This window comes from Ips typographus, linkage group LG12 (assembly GCF_016097725.1).
Source record: "Ips typographus isolate SLU linkage group LG12, UJ_Ityp_2.0, whole genome shotgun sequence".
In the NCBI taxonomy this organism is placed as follows: Eukaryota; Metazoa; Arthropoda; class Insecta; order Coleoptera; family Curculionidae; genus Ips; species Ips typographus.
The window spans coordinates 6,346,506-6,366,124 of record NC_138433.1 but is presented as its reverse complement, the minus strand read 5'-3'; the positions used below and the strand labels follow the sequence as shown (position 1 = coordinate 6,366,124).

Genomic DNA, 19,619 nt, shown 5'->3' with positions numbered 1-19,619 from the left:
TGTGGGCATATGGACTAATACTTTTCGATACATATGAAGAGTTTAGTAATATCGCTGAAATTAATAATATCGCTGACGACCTAAAATAACCACCGTGTTGGGAAAAAATGGGGAAGGTATCAGCCACATCATTAAAAAGGCTAAACTATGCTTACAATATGAAGGTGGACACTTTGAACAATTATTGTAAAAAGGTTTTTTCACAGTGTTAAATAAAATTATTATTTCGGAATTATTGTAGTTTCCGGCACAATAACACTATTAAATTTTAAAAAATCATATCTTGACAAGGAAGCATTTGGGGACCTTTTTTATAAGACATTTTCGACTCGAATTCACCTAAAGAACATGTAGTGAAACCTTGTCCCTTACCTCGCGGGACACCCTGTATATATATATCCTAACTTTGGAGTGATAATGTCGATTTCAATTCATAAACATACAAATCTTAAATTAAAAATAAATAAATTACCTGATAATACATCATGTCATTGGAAGGTGGCTCTAATTTGTAATGCGGAGCCGTGCTTGATTCGCCCATTGGTTCACTGCTGTTCGTAAGATTCATCGATGTGGCTACGGCATTTCCAATAGTTCCACCTAAATTCAACTTCAATAAATCCTTATAAAATTAAAGTAAATAAGAACTAACCTAAATTTCCATAAGGCATCGTACTATTTAAGTCTCCCATAGGTGTAGGCAACGTAGCGTTATGCAATAGGACGCCCCTGGTATCGTAAGCAGAGGGGTGAGCATGAGGGTGGGGATAGTTGGGGAGGGCGTGGTGAGCCCCGAAGGGGTGGATCTCGCCGGGGTTGGGGAGGCTCAATAAATTTGCCAGGTCTTGCCAGCGCTGCTCCATGCTTACAGTGCGCACGAGAGGCATGCGGCTCTGAAAATAGCAATCGTTACTTTTTGCTCCGAAACTTGATCGAGGAATTAAACACAATTTTAGACTGACTTTCGATTAAGGGGATTTATAGCTAAATGGCTAAGATATAGAAAATTAGTTTTTTTAAACGTCTGAAAATGAAATTTTTTAGTATTTTGTTTCTTAGATTCTTCCATAACGATAACGGATCGCTGCAATAAAAAATGCAAAAATAAACAGAAAAAATTCTTTAAACATATTATGTCGGAGCTTTAAATTCACGAGATTCGAGATGTGTGAGAAACATTTTTATATTAATTCAACAAAATTGACGTCTAATCAAACTAAAGGTTGACAAATAAACAAAACTAGCCATAGCCAACAAATCTCTCAACTTTATTTTGAGTTGCGTTTGAGAACACTTTTTTCTGTAATATCTACTGAAAGTGTCAGACTGGCATTATACAAAGTGGCGTAAAACTTATTTGAAAAAATTGCCATGATATACCGATAAATCCGCACACCGATCAAAAGATTTTTTAAATAGTAATTAATTTTGCTAAAATCGATTTTTTTACCTATATAAGTTATATAAAATACCGACCGGATGTCAATCATCTTGATTTTTGTTCAGTAATACCCCAAACTCAAGTGCACTCTACCACTTGGACAGTTAAAAAGATAAGAGCGACTGCCAGCAGGGTTCACCCAGCTTCCCACAAAGTGCTTTGTTTCCCTTAAAATCAATATTATTGTGATATTATAGTACCAATACTACAATGTGAATCGTTAGTTAGAGGTACCCTACACGAAGCTAGTGAAGAATTATTACACTGTAGGTATTACAAACCCATTACAGTAAAGTTTATCGATCAATTTGACATTTCGTATGAGAACTATTAACACCTAATAAATTAAATGTCACGATGGTTTTGTTAAAATGCACCTCAAAACTCAACATCAAACATAGAAAAACGATTATTTTCTAATTTAATTCTTGTGACGAGGGTTCCATCTTATACGACATCCGTCTGATCTGTTTAAAGACTAAGTATGACCTCGATTATACTTTTTCATTATTCATAATATATTCTAACGATATGTACTAAAGTTTAGATTTGTGAGAATGTTAACTTTCAATTAACTTGGTCAAGAAAATTCGGAAAATATTGTAAATGTAAATGTGTGGGATTCAAATTTCAAAATTTTTAAGTTTAATTTATACCCTATTATAATAGTAACAAGAAGGAAATTGTCTTCTTTCTACTTTTGAACGACGATTAACGGGATTAACATAGCATTGAATCCCTTGTTGTTTTAACAAATTAACCCTATGTGGTTAGGAGTTCTTTTGTGAACCTTTACCATTTTACACCTGCACTGACAGTTAGGACAGGTACCTAACAATGCGACTTTCATAAAAGATGAATATACTGATGATGGCGCTTTAAAACCCTCGCCGAATGATAATTTGACAAGAGGAACCCACAAGTAACAAAAGGAGACACTACCTCAGACTCCGCAGTTCATTTGTCATAATAAAAATACACTTTGAAATTTTTACTATGCGTTTCTAAAGCGCTTTGTGGTAGCGGTTATTTTCAAGATATGATTTATTAAATGAGATAGTTTCTTACAGATTTACTGGTGTAGACGAATAATTACAGCCACGTACCTATTTAAAACTTTTAAAATTATCTCTAGATACGGTGGTCTGATCGTCGAACTTACAGAAGGTTTTATCTCATGTACAAACTTAAAATAGGTTGATTTTTAACTTATAAAAATACCAAGATGTTCTTATATAGCGGTTTTATCTATTCAATAACATGACGAAGGATAAAAATAATATTTTAACTGAAAATGAATTGTATCTATAACCAGAGTAAATAAGTTTGTATAATGTTTCTTTAAAGTTTAAATAGGGCTGTTCCCCTTCTATATTCCCCAGTTCTTTAAAAGTAAATAATTAAATATTTGCAACTAAAATTCAACAAATTAAATCAACATTTGTTTTTATCATTTGGTTGAATATGTGTTTGTTAACTACGTAGTACAAAATGGGTTTTTAAACATACTTCTTTTAGCTAAACTTTCATTTACTTTCAGTCATAGAATACTTCATTAAAATGTAAATATGATATATGTGAATATGCGAATATTAACGTATTTTTCACTCTCTGTTTTCCACATAATATTACAGTTCCGAAGGCATGTCTTTAAAATAATTGAAGATTTTATAATAGAAATATCTGAGAGATACAATGAATGTTCGAATTGATCCTGAACGATTAATGAATTTATTAAGGGTTCGGTAGATTTTTAAATTACATTCCAATTCAAAAAACTGGAGATAATGGTAGTTTTCCTTACTTAATTTATTTGGTAAGTAGTCATGGTTGAGTGTTTATCTTATTTCATGCGTCGGTGCTTTTGACTGAGCGATGATTCAAAAAGCAGCAATTTTTTAATTTCTTACCTGAAAAGCCCTATGATGAGGGTGGTGAAACTGGGGTGTTTGAATCATGTCTGCAAACAAATCAAACTCGTCCCCTAAATCGCTGCCAGTAGCATTTGCTTCTGAAGCTTCTCCTGGTTTCTTGTTGCTTTCTTCTAGAGCCTCAAGACTTGCTAACAGCCCAGAGGCATTTTTCTATAATCATGCAAGTATGCGTTTTTCAAACCGGCCAGTTTTAACCAGGAATGGTAAAACAATACCTGTTGCGAATTATCATCGTCAAGTTCTACTAAACTTAGAGCTTCATCTAGAAAGAATTCGGACAGGGGTAAGGCAAGGTCTCCTAAGTCGCATGAAGAATTAGCATCGGCCCCAAGTTCTCCTTTTATCACATACTCTCCTGTAAATTGAGAAAGTAACGACAATTAGTGTTACAAATTCAGTGGCGGTAATTATATATCGATTTTAATTTATACAATACTTAAACTTTCAACATGACCGAATTAGTAGAATGGTAATGTTACCGATTTCCATTGTATATGTGGGTTTTGAATGGTTTTTACTATTTTCAGATTTATCAAAATAGATATTAAGCAAAAAATAACACAGAAAAGAAAACAATAGTCTAAACTATGCCTTTTACCGCAATATTACAATATTACAGAAAGAAAACTCCTTTTTCTTTAAAAATGTTCAGTTACATGCTGTTTACGAATGCCAGTGGATGTATTACTATTAATTAATCATAATTAATAACAGTCCGTATTTTTTTAATAACGAATAATTTTAAAACAAATTTGTAACTAGTAGAAAAGTAGGAAGCCTTAACATTTCACTTTATTAAGGATGGGTGTCCCGAGGAATTGGAGCAGTCTTACTCTTTAGATGGTTAAATAAAAACAAGATCTTCGTTATTTAGTAGACTTCATCAACTTTCTATTGAACAGCCGTTTAAATTAATTTTCTAAATTTTCATTCAAAATGGCTGTTTATTAATAACAACTGCAAAAGGCGAAATGCAATTATATGTTTTTTTCCGGAACGACCAGGATATACGCAGATATAAAGCCGATAAGTTATTGACAGCTTATAAGATCTATTAACTATTCAAATTAGTACCCGGTCTCGGTATAAAGGTAATTATTTTACAATCAGAAACTTGATTGCGTGATTTGATACTTGATTGACTTTCTAGCATGCTCTAAGTCGGATTTGAATTTGCGAATGATTATTCTTGGATAATTACGATTTTATTTAAACAAAGATGATACTACGTTTATTGACTCTTCTTTCTTTTAAAAGAAAATAACACTCACATTGGTTATTCCGTATCAAAACATAATTGCAACTTACGAATATCGATATTTTCCATGAATATGGCAACAAACCGATGTTCCACCACAATCAAAACATTAGATTGGTTCTCAAATTTATTTATAGTTTTAAATGCAGTATTTGGTGGCCCTTTCGTATTGTATCACTCAAATACCGCACAAAATCAATATTTAAGAAAATTACCTTGATAATGTTATCCAATTTTTATTATAAACGTTTTCCCAAAATTGTCACAAAAACTAACTAAAAACCGGCACTCACAAGCAATTTGGAACATTTTCATTGGATGGGATGACAAACAAAGGCCAAGAAAAAACAAGTGGTCGAAAGCTTAATATAATGATCGCCGACGGAGGACTAAGCGTGACTAAAAAGCCTACCAGCATGGTATCTTTCCCCCCTCCCCTTACGAAGGTATTAACTTTACTTCCATCTCATTGTCCCGACCAATAAATGTAACATATTTATGGGCCCTTTAGTTTCTCCACCCCGTTCATGGTCTACATTTTACGTAATTACAATGGCCGAGGAATATCGGATATTCCTTATTTTTTGTGAGGTTCTAATAAACTTCTAATAAAATTTACAAGAAAACCTGTGTATTTAAAATAAGTAACTAATTAAAAGAGACTAAAACGATATCTAACAGTGTTTTTATTTATATTTGGCGGATGATAGACCGATTTTCCGTTTTGCAGCTATTTTCGAAACTACAAATTGTTTTTTAAAAACACATCAGTGCTCCATAACTAGGCATTTTTTAATAAAATTAATAAATGACATTTCTAAAGATTTTATGTGTCAAGCTTTTACTCTAATTAAGACAATCGACAGACATATTTGACACATTATCAGTATTGGCTTGAATGTCGAACGTAGCATAATTTTGTTCTTCTGAGGATTTAAAAACTTTTAATTGGCCGGTTTATAACTTTTATGTATAATAAATTTGGTATGATGTACATGGAAACAAAAATAAAAAAAATCTAACATGGTCTTGAAAAAGGTTAAACCCATTTATTTTATAAATGTATTTGCGTTAAATAAATTCAAGTCAAATATGATAATCGTTTTACACACCCCAAATTTTGTATCTTAAGCTGTCGATAAAAACGATTTTACCACCCAAGTGAGTTTACTAGGTTAGAGGTAATCCTACTCCCTGTAGAACAGTTCCTATTACTTTTTTAATTTTTGAAAATAAGCCCAATTTAATGTGAATAACTAGTAAATGTAGTTTAAACTATGGGTCAGTGAATCTCGCATTAACACAGTAATTAAAACCAACCCCAGTGTTGTTATTTTGGTATAGTAGTTTAAGCAAAATATAAGTTTAGGAGAGAGACTTTTGTATTTCTTTTATCACTCTGAAGTAGGTACTTATTTTGGCTGACTTTAGCAAAATAATCCATTAAATTGGTGAAATTAAGTCTAGGATGCATTTAAAAAGATTAACTTTGTTGTCCTGCATAGCATAGACCACCAAATGACTCCAAAGGTGACTAACTAGTGAATAACCCAAATCGCATTAATGTGATAGTCATTATTGGTAAAAACTATTTTTGTAAAAAGTTATTCGCATTAAATTGGCTATAGACTAAAATGATAAACACAAAATGTTTCGGGATTTATTTATCATCTTGTAACTAAAACAACTCAACATGGAACAAAAGTACTACAGTATACATAATTGAATTCATTATGGTTATTGCATTTTTAGAATAAAGAAAAAAAAATTAGACATATTTGATATCAGACCATATGCAATTTTGCAGTTTTTTGAATTACTTAAAATTTTTATCGTAGGTAAGTCAAAGATATGTCCAAATTGACAATTAATGTTAATTATTTATTATTAGTTTTTCAGATTTAATTTATTGAGTTCACACTGCGGTAAAAACCTGCTTAGTACAATTGCAGTAAACATAACCAAATAATAGAAAAACTAGAGCAATAAATGATAAACATAGATTAGTTAACCAAATAAAAAGCTATTTGAATAGCGACTGAGTATGCGACGGGTAATGTTAATACAATTACTTCTTTCAAAAATGACTAGACAATTTTTATGCTGACCAAGGATGACAAGTTAACGAAATTCCAATTTATTTTGGCACTAGGTATGCATATAACAGTTTGGATTAACAGGTGTAATGTAAATAATCTATTATTATTGTGTTCTTCATATTATCAGTATGGAAGTCACCAAATACTGATAAACAATTAAGTTTTTATACGAAATTGACTGCCAACTGACCTACGATTGTTGGGTTAGATTATATTTCTGACGTCTTGTCTAATCGTCATTTACGATTAAAATCAATTTAAACTAGGAAATGCAAGTGAGAAATTGCGTAATGTTATCTCGATTTCACAAACAGCTTAGAAATGGCAGGTGTAATTGAAAACCAACTGTCAGACCCAGTTGTTGCGAAATAGTTTCGTGGATAAAAAACTGAGAAGGTCAAAAAGTAATTTATTGCCGAAATCGTTATAATAACCACATCTGTAACAATTTCATCTGGCGTTGAAAAGTAAACAATTTAAGTTCAAAACAGAACTACCAAAATGAAGGCATCACAAATCAACGAAAGTAAAAGTGATTACTTTTTAGGCTATTATTATTATATTTACCTTTCCTTACAATGGTCGGGAATACAAAAGAATTACCAGCGCTACGTATATAATATAATTACATACTTATACATTCCTATACAGGTATATATTTACTAATATTTACTCTATCACTATGTTTCAGCATTTTACTTTAACTTAACATTTTTTGCGTCCTAAGGGCTGATATTTAAAACTAAACAATGTAATCTTAAGCAAACGAAATCTTAATTAATCCAAGTAGCATTATCGAATCGCCGTTACTTTTATTAAACTCCACCTCTTTTTATTTAGACATATGAATTATTATTGAAAAAGTTAATTATGCGCAATTAAGGCGGGATGATTAAACTGAATTTCTTGGTTCGGAAAGATAGATTTCGTTCGGCCTGAAAGCCACTTACGCGTAGAAGGAATGCACCATCAAAGAAACCGCCAATGGGAACCATTCTGTTCCCTCTCTCTCTCGCAATACAGTTCTGCCGCTCCAACAAACCGCTAATGATTTTGATTTAAAAATTACATCTGCCAATGGTTTTCTGTGCCTTCCAGTGTCGTGCAAGCCCTCTTTTTTTGTTATAACAAAATCAGTTTTTTATTTTCAGTAAATTACGCTTACCTAATTTTGTAAAAAAAAGAAAAAAAAACAGGTCTGAATGCAAATAACATTTTTGTTAGTACTTTTAAATATAGCTCTATGAAACAAACAAAAAAACCGGAAAGGATCTCGTTTATATTTGAATTCATCACTCACTTTTTCAATTGCATTTAGATCGTCGTCAGGACAAAAATACAATGTTATTATTGCTTGAGTTAATTAATGAAAGATAAAGCAAAACAATACATATAATAATTGCTAAATGTTATAAAATGTTTGTTATTTTTGTATTTTTTTTACGAAATATCGCCTAATAAATCTACTGAAAGAAGGAAAACCATGTGAAGTATTAGTAGCATCTTATTTTGTGTAATAAATGTTCATATACTTGAATTAGACTCTTCTGAAGGTATTCCCAATGCCACGAACAATTGGAAATACCTATGTTAAAAACAATGTCGGCAAATCCAATCAATATCGATACAAAATTCTCTTTAGTTTCTACGCTATGTACGAGTGTCGATATTTTTTCCTAAACAAGGTATGACAAAACATTATAAACCATAAAAAGACAATTTACCACTGTTCTTGTTTGCCCTTGAAAAACCATTGCTAATGCGAAACGTGAGAAAGGATTTTTTCGACAAAATACGCTATGGATCCCTCAAGTTACGAAATAAAACACAGGAAATTAAGAAGGACTTTAAACGAGTAATAAACAAAATTGATTTTGAAGAGATTGCAAGATTTGTTCCTTTTCAGCCTTTTATTCTTCGCTTTAATCTATACGATCTCAAGTTAAAACGTGTAAGTAAAATCCTTTCCAGCCCATCGCTATCCCTTTAAGCCATTTAAATTTAATTTTTGCGCTACTTCTGTTATGTTTCAAAAAGATTATTATCTAAAATGTTATTAGACAGTCTCAAGTGCCTTTTGAGCTCTCTTAAATGTGGACTGCTGTCATCAACGTCATCCACTGTTTATTTACCTTCTTGACCGACCATAGAAAATGTAATTTTTGACACTTTACCCACTACAATAGAGTGATGGGCCCTTTCGTATTTCGATTCACGTCGGAACAAGTGCTACTTGTCCTTTTTTTTTTCGAGGAATTCCTATCGACTCTCCAATATAATCAAATAGTTAGGCCTTTGATTCAAATCTTTTTTTTATCAAATAGTTAAGGCAATAATAATTGTGTGAAGCCAAAACTGCTATACAGTATTGTCGGGGCACTTAATTAGGTTTGTTGAAAATGTGCAGGACTAGAATCTGACTGCTTAGAAATACTATAGTAGATTCTACCTAGATGTGGATAATAGTGAGGAATAAACCTAAGGGATCCCAAAAGGCCGAAATTATTTCATTTTTCAAGATCAAAACTAATTTGACCGAGTCATGCAGCAAGGTCTCTGGGCATACCTTTATATCTATTATGCCTAACCCTAGATCATTAATCATAAATTTGGATACAATATGAGTTTTTTGACGTTTTGAATGTGCAGCAAACCAAAATTATTAATATATAGATATGGTCTACTGCCGAGGCTAATGATGCCATCGAAACAAAAAGCACGTTAAATTTTAAGGATTACCAGAATACCTACCTTAAAATCCAAAAAAGATTGATTTCGTCTATAATTAGGTAATGTAAAAATCCAGAAACGGATCACACACAAAATGTTGTCAGGCACGTGATATATTCACTTTCAGTCATGAAAAGTAAATAAATAAATAAATAAGAGAAAAACGAAACTAACAATAAACCGGTACTTTTCAAGTATGCTGTATGTATCCTTCAGATCAAAGAACGTTCACTATACAGACTGTGCCGAGTTGAAAACTGGTAAAGCCAATCAGAACAGAGGCAACAGAGCGAACTCGAACAACTAATATGGCCGCCATTTCAGACAATGGGGGCCAGGGAAAGGGAATTGCAGAGGGGCTGACACAAGGGGGGATCGAAGCACATTTAACCCCCAACTATTATAGCGACTTTAACATTAATCTTTCGACTTGATCCAAGGAATTTGCCGCTGCTTTTTCCATTAAACGTTGTTCCTTTTTTTTTTATCTATATGAATTTATTATTTTTACTTTTATCGTTTATTATAAAAATATTATGTTACCCAGATACCAAGCCCCGCTGAAAATAGCTTTTATTGCCAAGAAAGTACTAATATAAAAGCTGTTGTAAGTAATTGAATTATAAAGGGTGCAACTTAAATTAAGTCTGTGTATTTTCAACCACTCTGTATGTACATACACCAGAGTTAAAAAAATTCTATAGCAAACACTTTAAAATGTACTATTTATTTCCACCCTCTGAAAATTGATAATAACTCGTTTCATTATAACACAATTTTAATAAGGACAAAATAAGGAAAAAATAGTCTCCATTAAAAAGCGAAGCCGTAAGGTGCGTTGAAAGTTTTAAATTAAGTAATTTAAAGGCAGGTGTCGGTATAAATGAAACAGCCAAAAAAGGTACTGGGCCTTCAATATAACTTTTTATTCAGCCCAGTATACGCCATGACTTAACAGTTTTACTTATACGAATGTTTCTCAGAATACCTACCCGTGTCAGGCTTGATTCCACGGCAAAGAACGTTCATTTTGAAAAGGTTTTATACCTTCAAAATTACCATGATGAAATAATTAAATTAAATTAAATTTTTGTAAAAACAAAAAGGAGCTGAATAAGCTGGAAATAACGTTCGTTTTACATAAACATATAGATCGAATAATGCCTAATACAGGGTGGTCCAAATTGATTGTATGATACTTTAGAGTGGGAGTTACATAGCGGAGCTATAGCGAGCCCTAAAATATTTGCTCCAAAAACCAGTTTTTTTATTTTAATTCCTAAACAACAAAAAACTTGAAAATAAAATTTTGGCATGTTCTCCATTTTAAAAGAGAATTTGAAATATTTTTAAAATAATCTAGACAGGTACGATTTTTATTTCTTTATGAATTATTGTATAAAAATGACCTGTATCTGAAAAACTATGCAAAATGAAAACAAATGAGCAGATAAACTTTTCTTAGGAAAAAGTATGGGCTATTACATGTGCTACATCAGAATGCTCTAAAGTTACAGCTTAAAGAAAGTTGAAGCTGTCAAACTTTTTAAACGCCATCTCTCCAGATTATTTTTATAAATTAAAAAAATCTCAAATGACCATTTTAAAATGGTGATGAACACACATGCCAAATTTTATTTGGCATGAGTAAAAGTTTAAAATGAGTAACTTTTTTTCGATTAGGAATTATATGACACTTTAGATTTTTTTTTGTACATTCCACCCTGAATTTGAACCACCATTTATATCAATACTGGAAGCAAATGGAGAATAATTTCTTAAAATGTTATCAACTAAAATAAGTCTATGCCATATATCAAAAAAGTATCACAACCTTATCATCATCCCTCAGCTTGCGATTGAGCCCCTTGATTTTCCATCATTACGAGTGTTCTGTGTTCTTGCATTAGGGGAGCGCTCTGTGATAAAACGTATTATCATTTTCCCTTTTATCTCTGCTTCGCTAGTCTTCACCGCCTCTTTTTTAATATCCCATTCCAATTTTTTTCTACCAACATTGGCGTCTTAAACCCGCGCCTTTACTACCCTTACTAATTTACTGTTTACATGCAAAGTCTGTTAAATATTCTAATGGAATTTTGGTTCTTGCAAATTCTTGAAAAAATACTAAATTCGTACACATTTTTCACCAAATTAATGAATAAAATGCGGATTTTGATTTAAACATATTTCGAGCCCTACCGTGGAATACCTTTATTTTTAAGAGAAGTTAGTACTCGCAATTAGAAATGTTTTAATGCGACATTTTATTGTACACCAAATTTTGCCTCTGTGCCCTAATTTAACCTACCTCTTGCATCTCTTGAAATACTCGAGAAACCCAGAGTCCGGGATAGAAAAATGAAACCCCGTATAAAATACAACTTTTGCAAGTGCTCTGACACATAAAGATATGACGTTTTTTCGACCTTAGCTAATCAGAAGCTTGTAATAATATTATGTTATTCAATTAGATTAAAGGCAAGGGTGGCTGGGCCCGTTTCTGTAGGGTTAGGGTATTTCACAGTAGCAATGGCGTTTATGACTAATGGTCTTCCTTGACATCCGATGAGATCAGCAAAATTTGTCTATTATTCCCCGTCTGTATTAATGATTGTATTTATTTTTGACGACTATTTTTTAGATCCCTCGGGAATAGAGACGTATCCTTGTATGAACTGTCCCCAGGTGCGAAACCGAACTTTTTGTATGGTCACAACTCCTAACCTAGACCGTTATTATATGATGCTGTACAAAATGGACAAATTGCCTCTCAACCAACGCAAAAAACAACAACAATTAACTTAACTATACCCAATAAAGCGACTTACACATTTGCCACAATTTTCTATGCTTATTTAAGTGGCTGACGTTCGTGTGTCCTTTTGTTCCCGAGATAAGAATCAATTTTAAAATAAATTATCGCGTTGATGGGTGTCTGTCATAATGTGACAAACCATTTCACAAATGCATGAGTATCATTATATGCACATTGATATGAATACCACACACGACGCGTTGTACCGTTCTTCGTTTAATAACTTTTTTGAACAACCTTTCAGTTTACAACGACCCCCTTTTAATGTCGTTTATTAAACAGGCTCAAACTCTCTGACAGTTCATAAAAAAACAACAACTATATACTCACCAGTTTCTGTGTCTACTGTGTAGTTAACTCCAGCCCAAATATCCTCTTCGGCGGTTTCGATTTCTGGTTCTTCTTCCTGTAACATTAAAAAAATCCAGTAGGAGAATTTCTAGATGCTAAATTAGCTCAGTGAATAGAATATTACTACTATTTTCAATCCCACAGTTTTGCATGTTTACAAAAAAAATTGTCATAACTGACGTTAGTAATGTTACTATGAGTTATATTGAAAGCATTGCGTTTGACACAATAGAGCGACTAACTAAACTTTCGACTACATAGCTGGTGTCGTAAAAAGTATCCAGTATTAAAAAATTTGGGATTCCTTTCTTTTTTAAAATTGACTGATGTAAAAACTGTGGTAGGAGAATAGTTTTGTTACATTAGATAAATGTGGTGCTAGTTTGAAGTTTATGAAACAAAATCACAAACCTTAACTTTTTCATTTTTAGCTTTAACTTCCTCAGCTTCCTTTTCGATAAGCAGCGATGTAGAAGCATCAGCATCATTTTTCAAAGTCTCAACTACATCAGCCGCCTTGTCCTTCAGCTGCTCTTCTTGTCTGGCTAATTCCAAAGAGAAACCAAGATCTACGTCCTGTTTCCACAAAACTTCGATAAGATCCATATCCTGTAAATGCGAAATAATAGAAAAAATTACAACATATTAACTAACATCAAATTAGTGACTTATTATAGATGAGGATATAAGTATATAAACACAATTTTGATGAGAATTTGTGCCACAACAATGACAAAACAATAAATTATAGGGACTTAACCTCTTACTTACAGCCATTGTTCCAATCGCATAACCCCAAAAAGAGAATAAATGAAGAACATTAAACCAGAGTAAAATTCAGTCAGACTTTATAAATGCCCGTACTAACTTAGATCCAAAATAATACAAGTGTTGCTAAAAACTGCGTAAAGATAACACTGGAAAGCTAATTATCGAACGCGATAAGGATAAGACTTTCAATTTTACGGCATACAATTAATAACCTTGAGCTGTGTTGTTTACCTATTTCATAAAATAGAGAAAAACTTCCTTTTCAAGTCTATAATATTAAATATGGAAAAGTTGTTGACGTTTGGTATATAATGATATCGTATGTTACGACTATATTCTACTGCAACTTACTCAATAAAATTTATAATATGATTATATTTGATGCATAAATTTGGAGATTCTAAAGCAACAATAGTTCAAAATTGCATATTAAAGATATAAAATAATAAAATTTATTAATATTTAACGGTAGCCAGATAGAGTTCTAAGGAATAAATAATTTAAGTGATTATATTAGTCGTTGTACTCTATTAGACAAAACTTATTACAGCCAAGAGTTTTCATATTTACGAGAAAAACTGAAAACCCCTGTAGATAACATTATTTGTTTTATCCAAAACGAATTCCGTAATACTTGAACTTGTACTATCATTTTAATCTTTTAGAAGAATACTTGGATTATAGAGAGAGAGAGAGATTGGATATTCTCTCTCTCTAGAGAGATAAGAATATTTGGATTTTTTTAAAAGCGAACGTTGACGAGTTTCTGGATGGAGAACTAGCAGCTTAAAAAAGTAAGTTAAGATGCTATATGAATATATTAAAACACAAAATCTTATACCAGTATCAATATGTCTTTTGCAAAAAATAAATGATATGATGTTAAGAAATACGACCAATTCAAACCTATACGTCCTGAGAGAACATAATATAATAATTATAATGAATTTCATGTATCGACAGTGAAACTACATATAACTGCATCATACTTATCATCAGGCGATTTAGTGCAATATTAATCTAAAGGAAAAATCTTGTAAAAAGACAAAAAAATACGTTCGCACATGCATGGAGCTTTCTAATTTCTCATGTCGTTAGGCTACTTTTTTTGTTACAAATGTCTCATTTCTATTGCACTGCACTGCGTTTACAGCAAATATCTTTGACAGAGTTAGAGAGTAATTGAAAGTTTTTGGTTTTGTTAACTTATTTTCAGAATAAGGTTATTCAAAAGTCAGTATACTTTTTGCCGCTTGCAATAATCGAAAAATGTGATCCCATTTGGAAGGAGCATGTATGAAAACAATGGATGTGATAGCTGTGGGGTAGTAAGAATTACTCTGAACCACACCTTCGTATCCCGCGTGGTTGTTTCAAATGAACCGCGTTTTCGGTGGCGGTCACGAAAAGGACGCCATCTTGTCGACCCGCTGCGATACATCCTATATATTGTTACGATTTTCCTGTGGGTTCACACAAAGTTAGTTTAACTCAACAATTAATAAATTTATTACACTTCAAAACACTCCGTACAATAATTAACACAGCTACTAAAACACTACTACAATTCCACAATTACTCCGCTATTTTACAACTTTACCGCGTTCCCCAAATTCACTACTACTCTACTACTCTACTCTCTCGTCGACGCCGCTTCTTTTATATTCACAAACCACGTTCTAGAATGACCGGGCGAAACGCCTTCGCGATTTGCTTCGAATCATTCAGGTGTGCGCTTTCCTACTGTGGCCTACTTTAATACGCGCCCGGCCAGATAGTGCAGGCGCATCGGTTTCATCGAGTATCGAGCTATAGTAGGCCCAAACCGTAACACTGGCCCCCCCTCTTAAAGCTGATCGTCCGATCCGCTTCATCTAATCCCTGGTATTTCTTGAGTCTGTCCAGATGGACAAGTTTTTCATCTTATCTTTGGGCTGCTTTGGACTCTGTACGCGACGTCGTTTAAACCTTTTTTACCACATTGTAAGGTCCCCTCCCAGTGTCAGTTGCCATCTTTGACTAATCCTTTGCTCCTCCTGGGTTGAAACATCCACACGGCATCACCTTCCTTATAATTGCCACCATTTGGTCTGTGGTCCAGTGTCATCTTCATACGGTTGTTGTTTGGTTTCATCTTCTCTCTCTCAAGTTCCCGAATTGTGATGGATCCCTTCTGTAACGAACACTGGTCACACCGTTTACACCATTCCTCAACGTCCTTTCTGAAGTTAATCCAGTAAAATCGATCTCTTATTCTAGCCAAAGTCTGGTTTACTCCAAAGTGTCCTCCTCCGCGACTGTCATGTATTTCTCGCAGCACATGCTCTTGCAGGAATTGGGCACTATTGTTTGATAAACAAAGGCGTTTTTCCGTCTGGACTTTTCCATTTGCGGGTAATTAAAGTCATCTCGCAGTCGAAGCGATTCCACTGCAACCAGTAACCCCTTACTGTTGGTCCATATCTGGAAATCTGTTGCCAATCCGGTTTCAAATCCTTTCTCCAACCATCTTCTGATTACTTTCAAATCAGAGTCTGAGCGCTGGTCCTTTTATTATGTCCTCCTTAGAAACGCAGTTCTTCATTCTTTTTGTAGCCCCTTTATCTGTCACCATCGCGATTTGACCAATCCTCCAACCATTATGAATTTGTCCTTTCCGATACCTTAAGTCACTATCCAAAGCTTGACGATCCTCTACATATCGCGGTAAATGTCCTGTCCGGGTTCTTCATTGTCCTGCTCCTGGTTACGCAGTTCTGCTGGGGTCGGTAAACGAGACTGCTGTCTGCAATTCCATTGGTAATGTCCTTTACGGTCCACAAATATAACATGTACGTTTCTTTAGCAGAGGAGTTCCGGTGATTTGTTCTGATTCCTGGTTTTCGTCGACACTGTGGGTTTGGAGAACAAGACCGCTGTCTGCAATTCCTTCTAATTTGTCCCGTACGTCCGCATCGATAACACTCCCGCTCGTGATGGGGCGGTGATCGTTCTAATTGTGTGTGACTGACTATTGCTTGATGCTGCCATTTGTTGCACTATTTGGCCGACCATTGATTCAATTTTATTTATTGATGTAGCAACATGATCGGCTGGCGGTTCTCTCCTCTTGAATAGTCTCTGGCTGAAAGTCATTGCACGCAGCTTCAATTTCCAGCGCTCGAATCAGTAATTCGCTGTTGTTGCTCCCTTTGAACATCTTCAGCCATTTCTTTACCTCCGGATCTCGAATCCATCTACAAAATACTGTGCCACAAGTTCTTCTTGGATTTCATCCGGGACGGCTGGGTAAGCCAGATGCACAAGGCGACGAATTTCGGTTTCAAACTCTTCTAGATTCTCACCAGTTTTCTGCTGTCTTGCCATTAATTGCGTTCGATACAGTCCTTTCTTATGTTGATCCCTATAACGACGTTCTAATGCAGCTACTAATGCTTCATAGTTGCTTCGTTGGGCGATAGGCAGAGTCTGTAACAGCTCCAATGCAGGTCCACGTAATGCCACTATTAGTGCTACAGCCATTTCCTCGTTACTCCATCCATTTGCATTTGCAGCGGCCTCAAATTGGAGTTGGTACATTGCCCATGAAGTTTGACCGTCGTATGTGGGAGGCTTGATCTTGTTGAGCCCGTTTCCGGTGATCACTGTAGAGTTGACTCTTATGCTGTCAATTTCCGCTCTAAGTCGCGTAGCTTTATCTTGACATCATTCTGAATTTTATTTATGTCCTCCCGAACATCATTAATGTCCTTCCGAACATCGTTCTGAATTTTACTGAGACTATGGGTTACATACTCTTGATTTCTGTCTTGGTCCCCGCTAGAAATTTACAATTCTGGTCGATAGTTTTTTAAGGATTTTTTTACTAACCTATTTAGAATACAACGGTATTGTCTCTTATTTGACGAATGGTTTCATTCATAATATTGTCAGAGTATTAGGTTAGGTTAGTTAACACGGTGGTCCGGGGTGGAACCCACATAGGCCAGAGGCCCGTTGTGATGCCGTATGGGGTGGTTACCACCCCCACCATTATCGTGAAAACCAGTAGCTGCTGTTAATAAACTGCATGAGGCTTTTGATACCAACCGACTGAAGATCGGATAGGTTGTCAAAAAGGGGCTGTCCCATAGCAGAAAATCTTTTTCTGGATAGGGCAGGGCAGTGACGAGTAGGTGGACCATCGTCTCTTCCTCCTCCTCATCTCGACAGCTTCTGCAGAAGTCATTTTGTTCTAGGATTCCCATACGTGCAGCATGGCATCCTCCAAGCCAGTGTCCAGTAATGGCCGCAATCGCGTTTCCAATGGAGTTTCTGGAAAGAGATAAAATCTTTAGTGCGTCGCAGGTTAAGCTCCGGCCATACCTGTCTTGACGAGGTGCAAGAACGCTCCTCCCGCCACCTAAGGTTGGTTAGGCGGAGTATTTCCTTCCGGAGGAGCGACCTTCGTTCAGCGATAGGTGCCCCTGGTATAGTATTAGCGGATATAGCCGCGAGCTTTGTACCAGCTCTTGCTAATTCGTCCGCCATGCAGTTGCCTGTTATGTCCCTGTGTCCGGGTACCCATACAACATTGACTCTTACTTTAGTCGCCAGCTCATTTAAGGCTTCACGGCATTGTATAGCCGCCTTTGAGGTCAGGTAGACCGAGTTTAGAGACTTGATGACAGCTTGGCTGTCACTTAGAATAGATATTTCATTAGACTCAAGTCCACTTTGAAGTACCCATTTGGCTGCTTCATTTATAGCTACCATTTCTGCCTGGAAAACACTACAGTGTTCCGGCAACCGAAATGATAGATTGAGAGGTGGGGACTCTGAGAAGACTCCACTTCCTACTCTCCCCTCTAGTTTTGAGCCATCTGTATAAAAAAGCGTCCCATTTGGCTTAACTAGGTTCGCCGTCCATTTTTCTCTGGACGGAATGTCCACTGTGAAATTGCGGTCGAACATCGGGGTGGGTTTCGTGTAGTCTGTGTTTTTAAGGTGAGATTAAATTCTTTCAGAATCTTGGAGTGGCCGTAGTTTACTTTAGGCCATCGTGAGACTGCATTGAGTCTGAGAGCAGCGCTGGCTGCGCACTCCTTTCCATATAGGTCTAATGGAGTTAGATGTAAGATCATTTCCAGGGCTTTTGTCGGGGTTGTCTTAAGACACCCTCGTGAGAACGGCAGCTAGTCGCTGTGCTTTTCCCACCCTTTTTCGGTTAACCTCCTTGCATAGGGCTGGCCACCATACTAATGATCCATACATAAGTGTGGGTCTTACGACCGTCGTGTATAACCAATGAACAATGCTGGGTCTCAGCCCCCATTGTTTGCCAATGGTTCTTCTGCAGGTGTATAGCGCAACTGTCGCCTTTTTCACCCTTTCCTCTATATTTTCACTCCATAACAACTTTCGGTCAAGGATAAGTCCAAGGTACCTAGCTCGTCGGAGAGTTTATTTCTTGGCCCCCTATATTGGGAAGACGAAAAGAGGGTATTTTGTGCTTCCTTGTGAAGAGAACTAGTTCCGTTTTGGTCGGGTTTATCCCTAAGCCGCATTTGTTGCACCAGTGTTCAAGTTCATTTAGTGCCCCCTGTATGACATCCGACAAAGTTCCTGGAAACTTTCCTGAAACCATGATCGCAATGTCATCGGCATAGGCCACAACTTTAATACCTAGCTTTTCCATTCTCTGGAGAAAGCCGTTGAGGGTAAGGGTCCATAGTAGGGGTGAAAGCACTCCACCCTGCGGAGTCCCCCTGCTGACCTCTCTTTGTATTTGGCATCCAGAGATCTCTGCGTGTATCCTCCTGTTGCAGAGCATGTGGCTGACAAATTCAATGATTGGCTTGTCGATTCTAAGACTTTCCATTTCCCCTGTAACAGCACTGGGGATTATATTATTGAAAGCCCCCTCAATGTCTGAGAAGGCTATCAGTGAGTATTCGTTACAGTCTAGAGACTTTTCAACTTCCAGTACTAGCTCGTGGAGGGCTGTTTCTACTGACCTCCCCTTGCAGTAGGCATGTTGGGATTGGGAAAGTATTCCCTCCCCTAGCAGTGAGTCTCTAATATACGAGTCTACTAATCGTTCTAACGTTTTTAGTAGAAATGATGATAAGCTTATAGGCCTATAATCTTTGGGGGTACTGTGCGATTGTTTACCCCCTTTAGGGATGAAACAACCTTTACCTCCTTCCATCTATTAGGTACATAAGTTAGGCTTAGG

General features: G+C 35.5%; 2 protein-coding genes across 2 annotated transcripts in view; both read right to left on the bottom strand.

Moving 5' to 3' along the window:
• Positions 1 to 19,619, bottom strand: part of LOC145736688 (uncharacterized) — a 41,372-nt gene that overhangs the window by 18,122 nt on the left and 3,631 nt on the right. The window contains exons 2-7 of the mRNA XM_081991109.1: positions 13,043 to 13,240; positions 12,611 to 12,686; positions 3,591 to 3,730; positions 3,352 to 3,525; positions 653 to 893; positions 473 to 600 (exon numbers count right to left, since the gene is read on the bottom strand). Of these exons, the coding sequence (XP_081847235.1) occupies positions 473 to 600; positions 653 to 893; positions 3,352 to 3,525; positions 3,591 to 3,730; positions 12,611 to 12,686; positions 13,043 to 13,240 (957 nt within the window). The remainder of the gene's footprint in view (positions 1 to 472; positions 601 to 652; positions 894 to 3,351; positions 3,526 to 3,590; positions 3,731 to 12,610; positions 12,687 to 13,042; positions 13,241 to 19,619) is intronic.
• LOC145736501 (uncharacterized) lies at positions 16,522 to 18,372 on the bottom strand. Its single transcript, XM_081990946.1, has 2 exons — positions 17,768 to 18,372; positions 16,522 to 17,716 (listed from the first exon to the last, which is right to left on the bottom strand). Exons 1-2 carry the CDS (start codon positions 18,353 to 18,355, stop codon positions 17,627 to 17,629), a joined length of 678 nt encoding a protein of 225 aa, XP_081847072.1. The 5' UTR covers positions 18,356 to 18,372; the 3' UTR covers positions 16,522 to 17,626.

Bases quoted from the DNA above. Each gene is read 5' to 3' on its own strand.
- LOC145736501 (XM_081990946.1), bottom strand. From the start codon at position 18,355: ATGTTCGACCGCAATTTCACAGTGGACATTCCGTCCAGAGAAAAATGG. The intron at 17,717-17,767 runs GTATGGCCGGAG...ATCTCTTTCCAG, and splicing joins CTTGCACCTCGTCAAGACAG to AAACTCCATTGGAAACGCGA.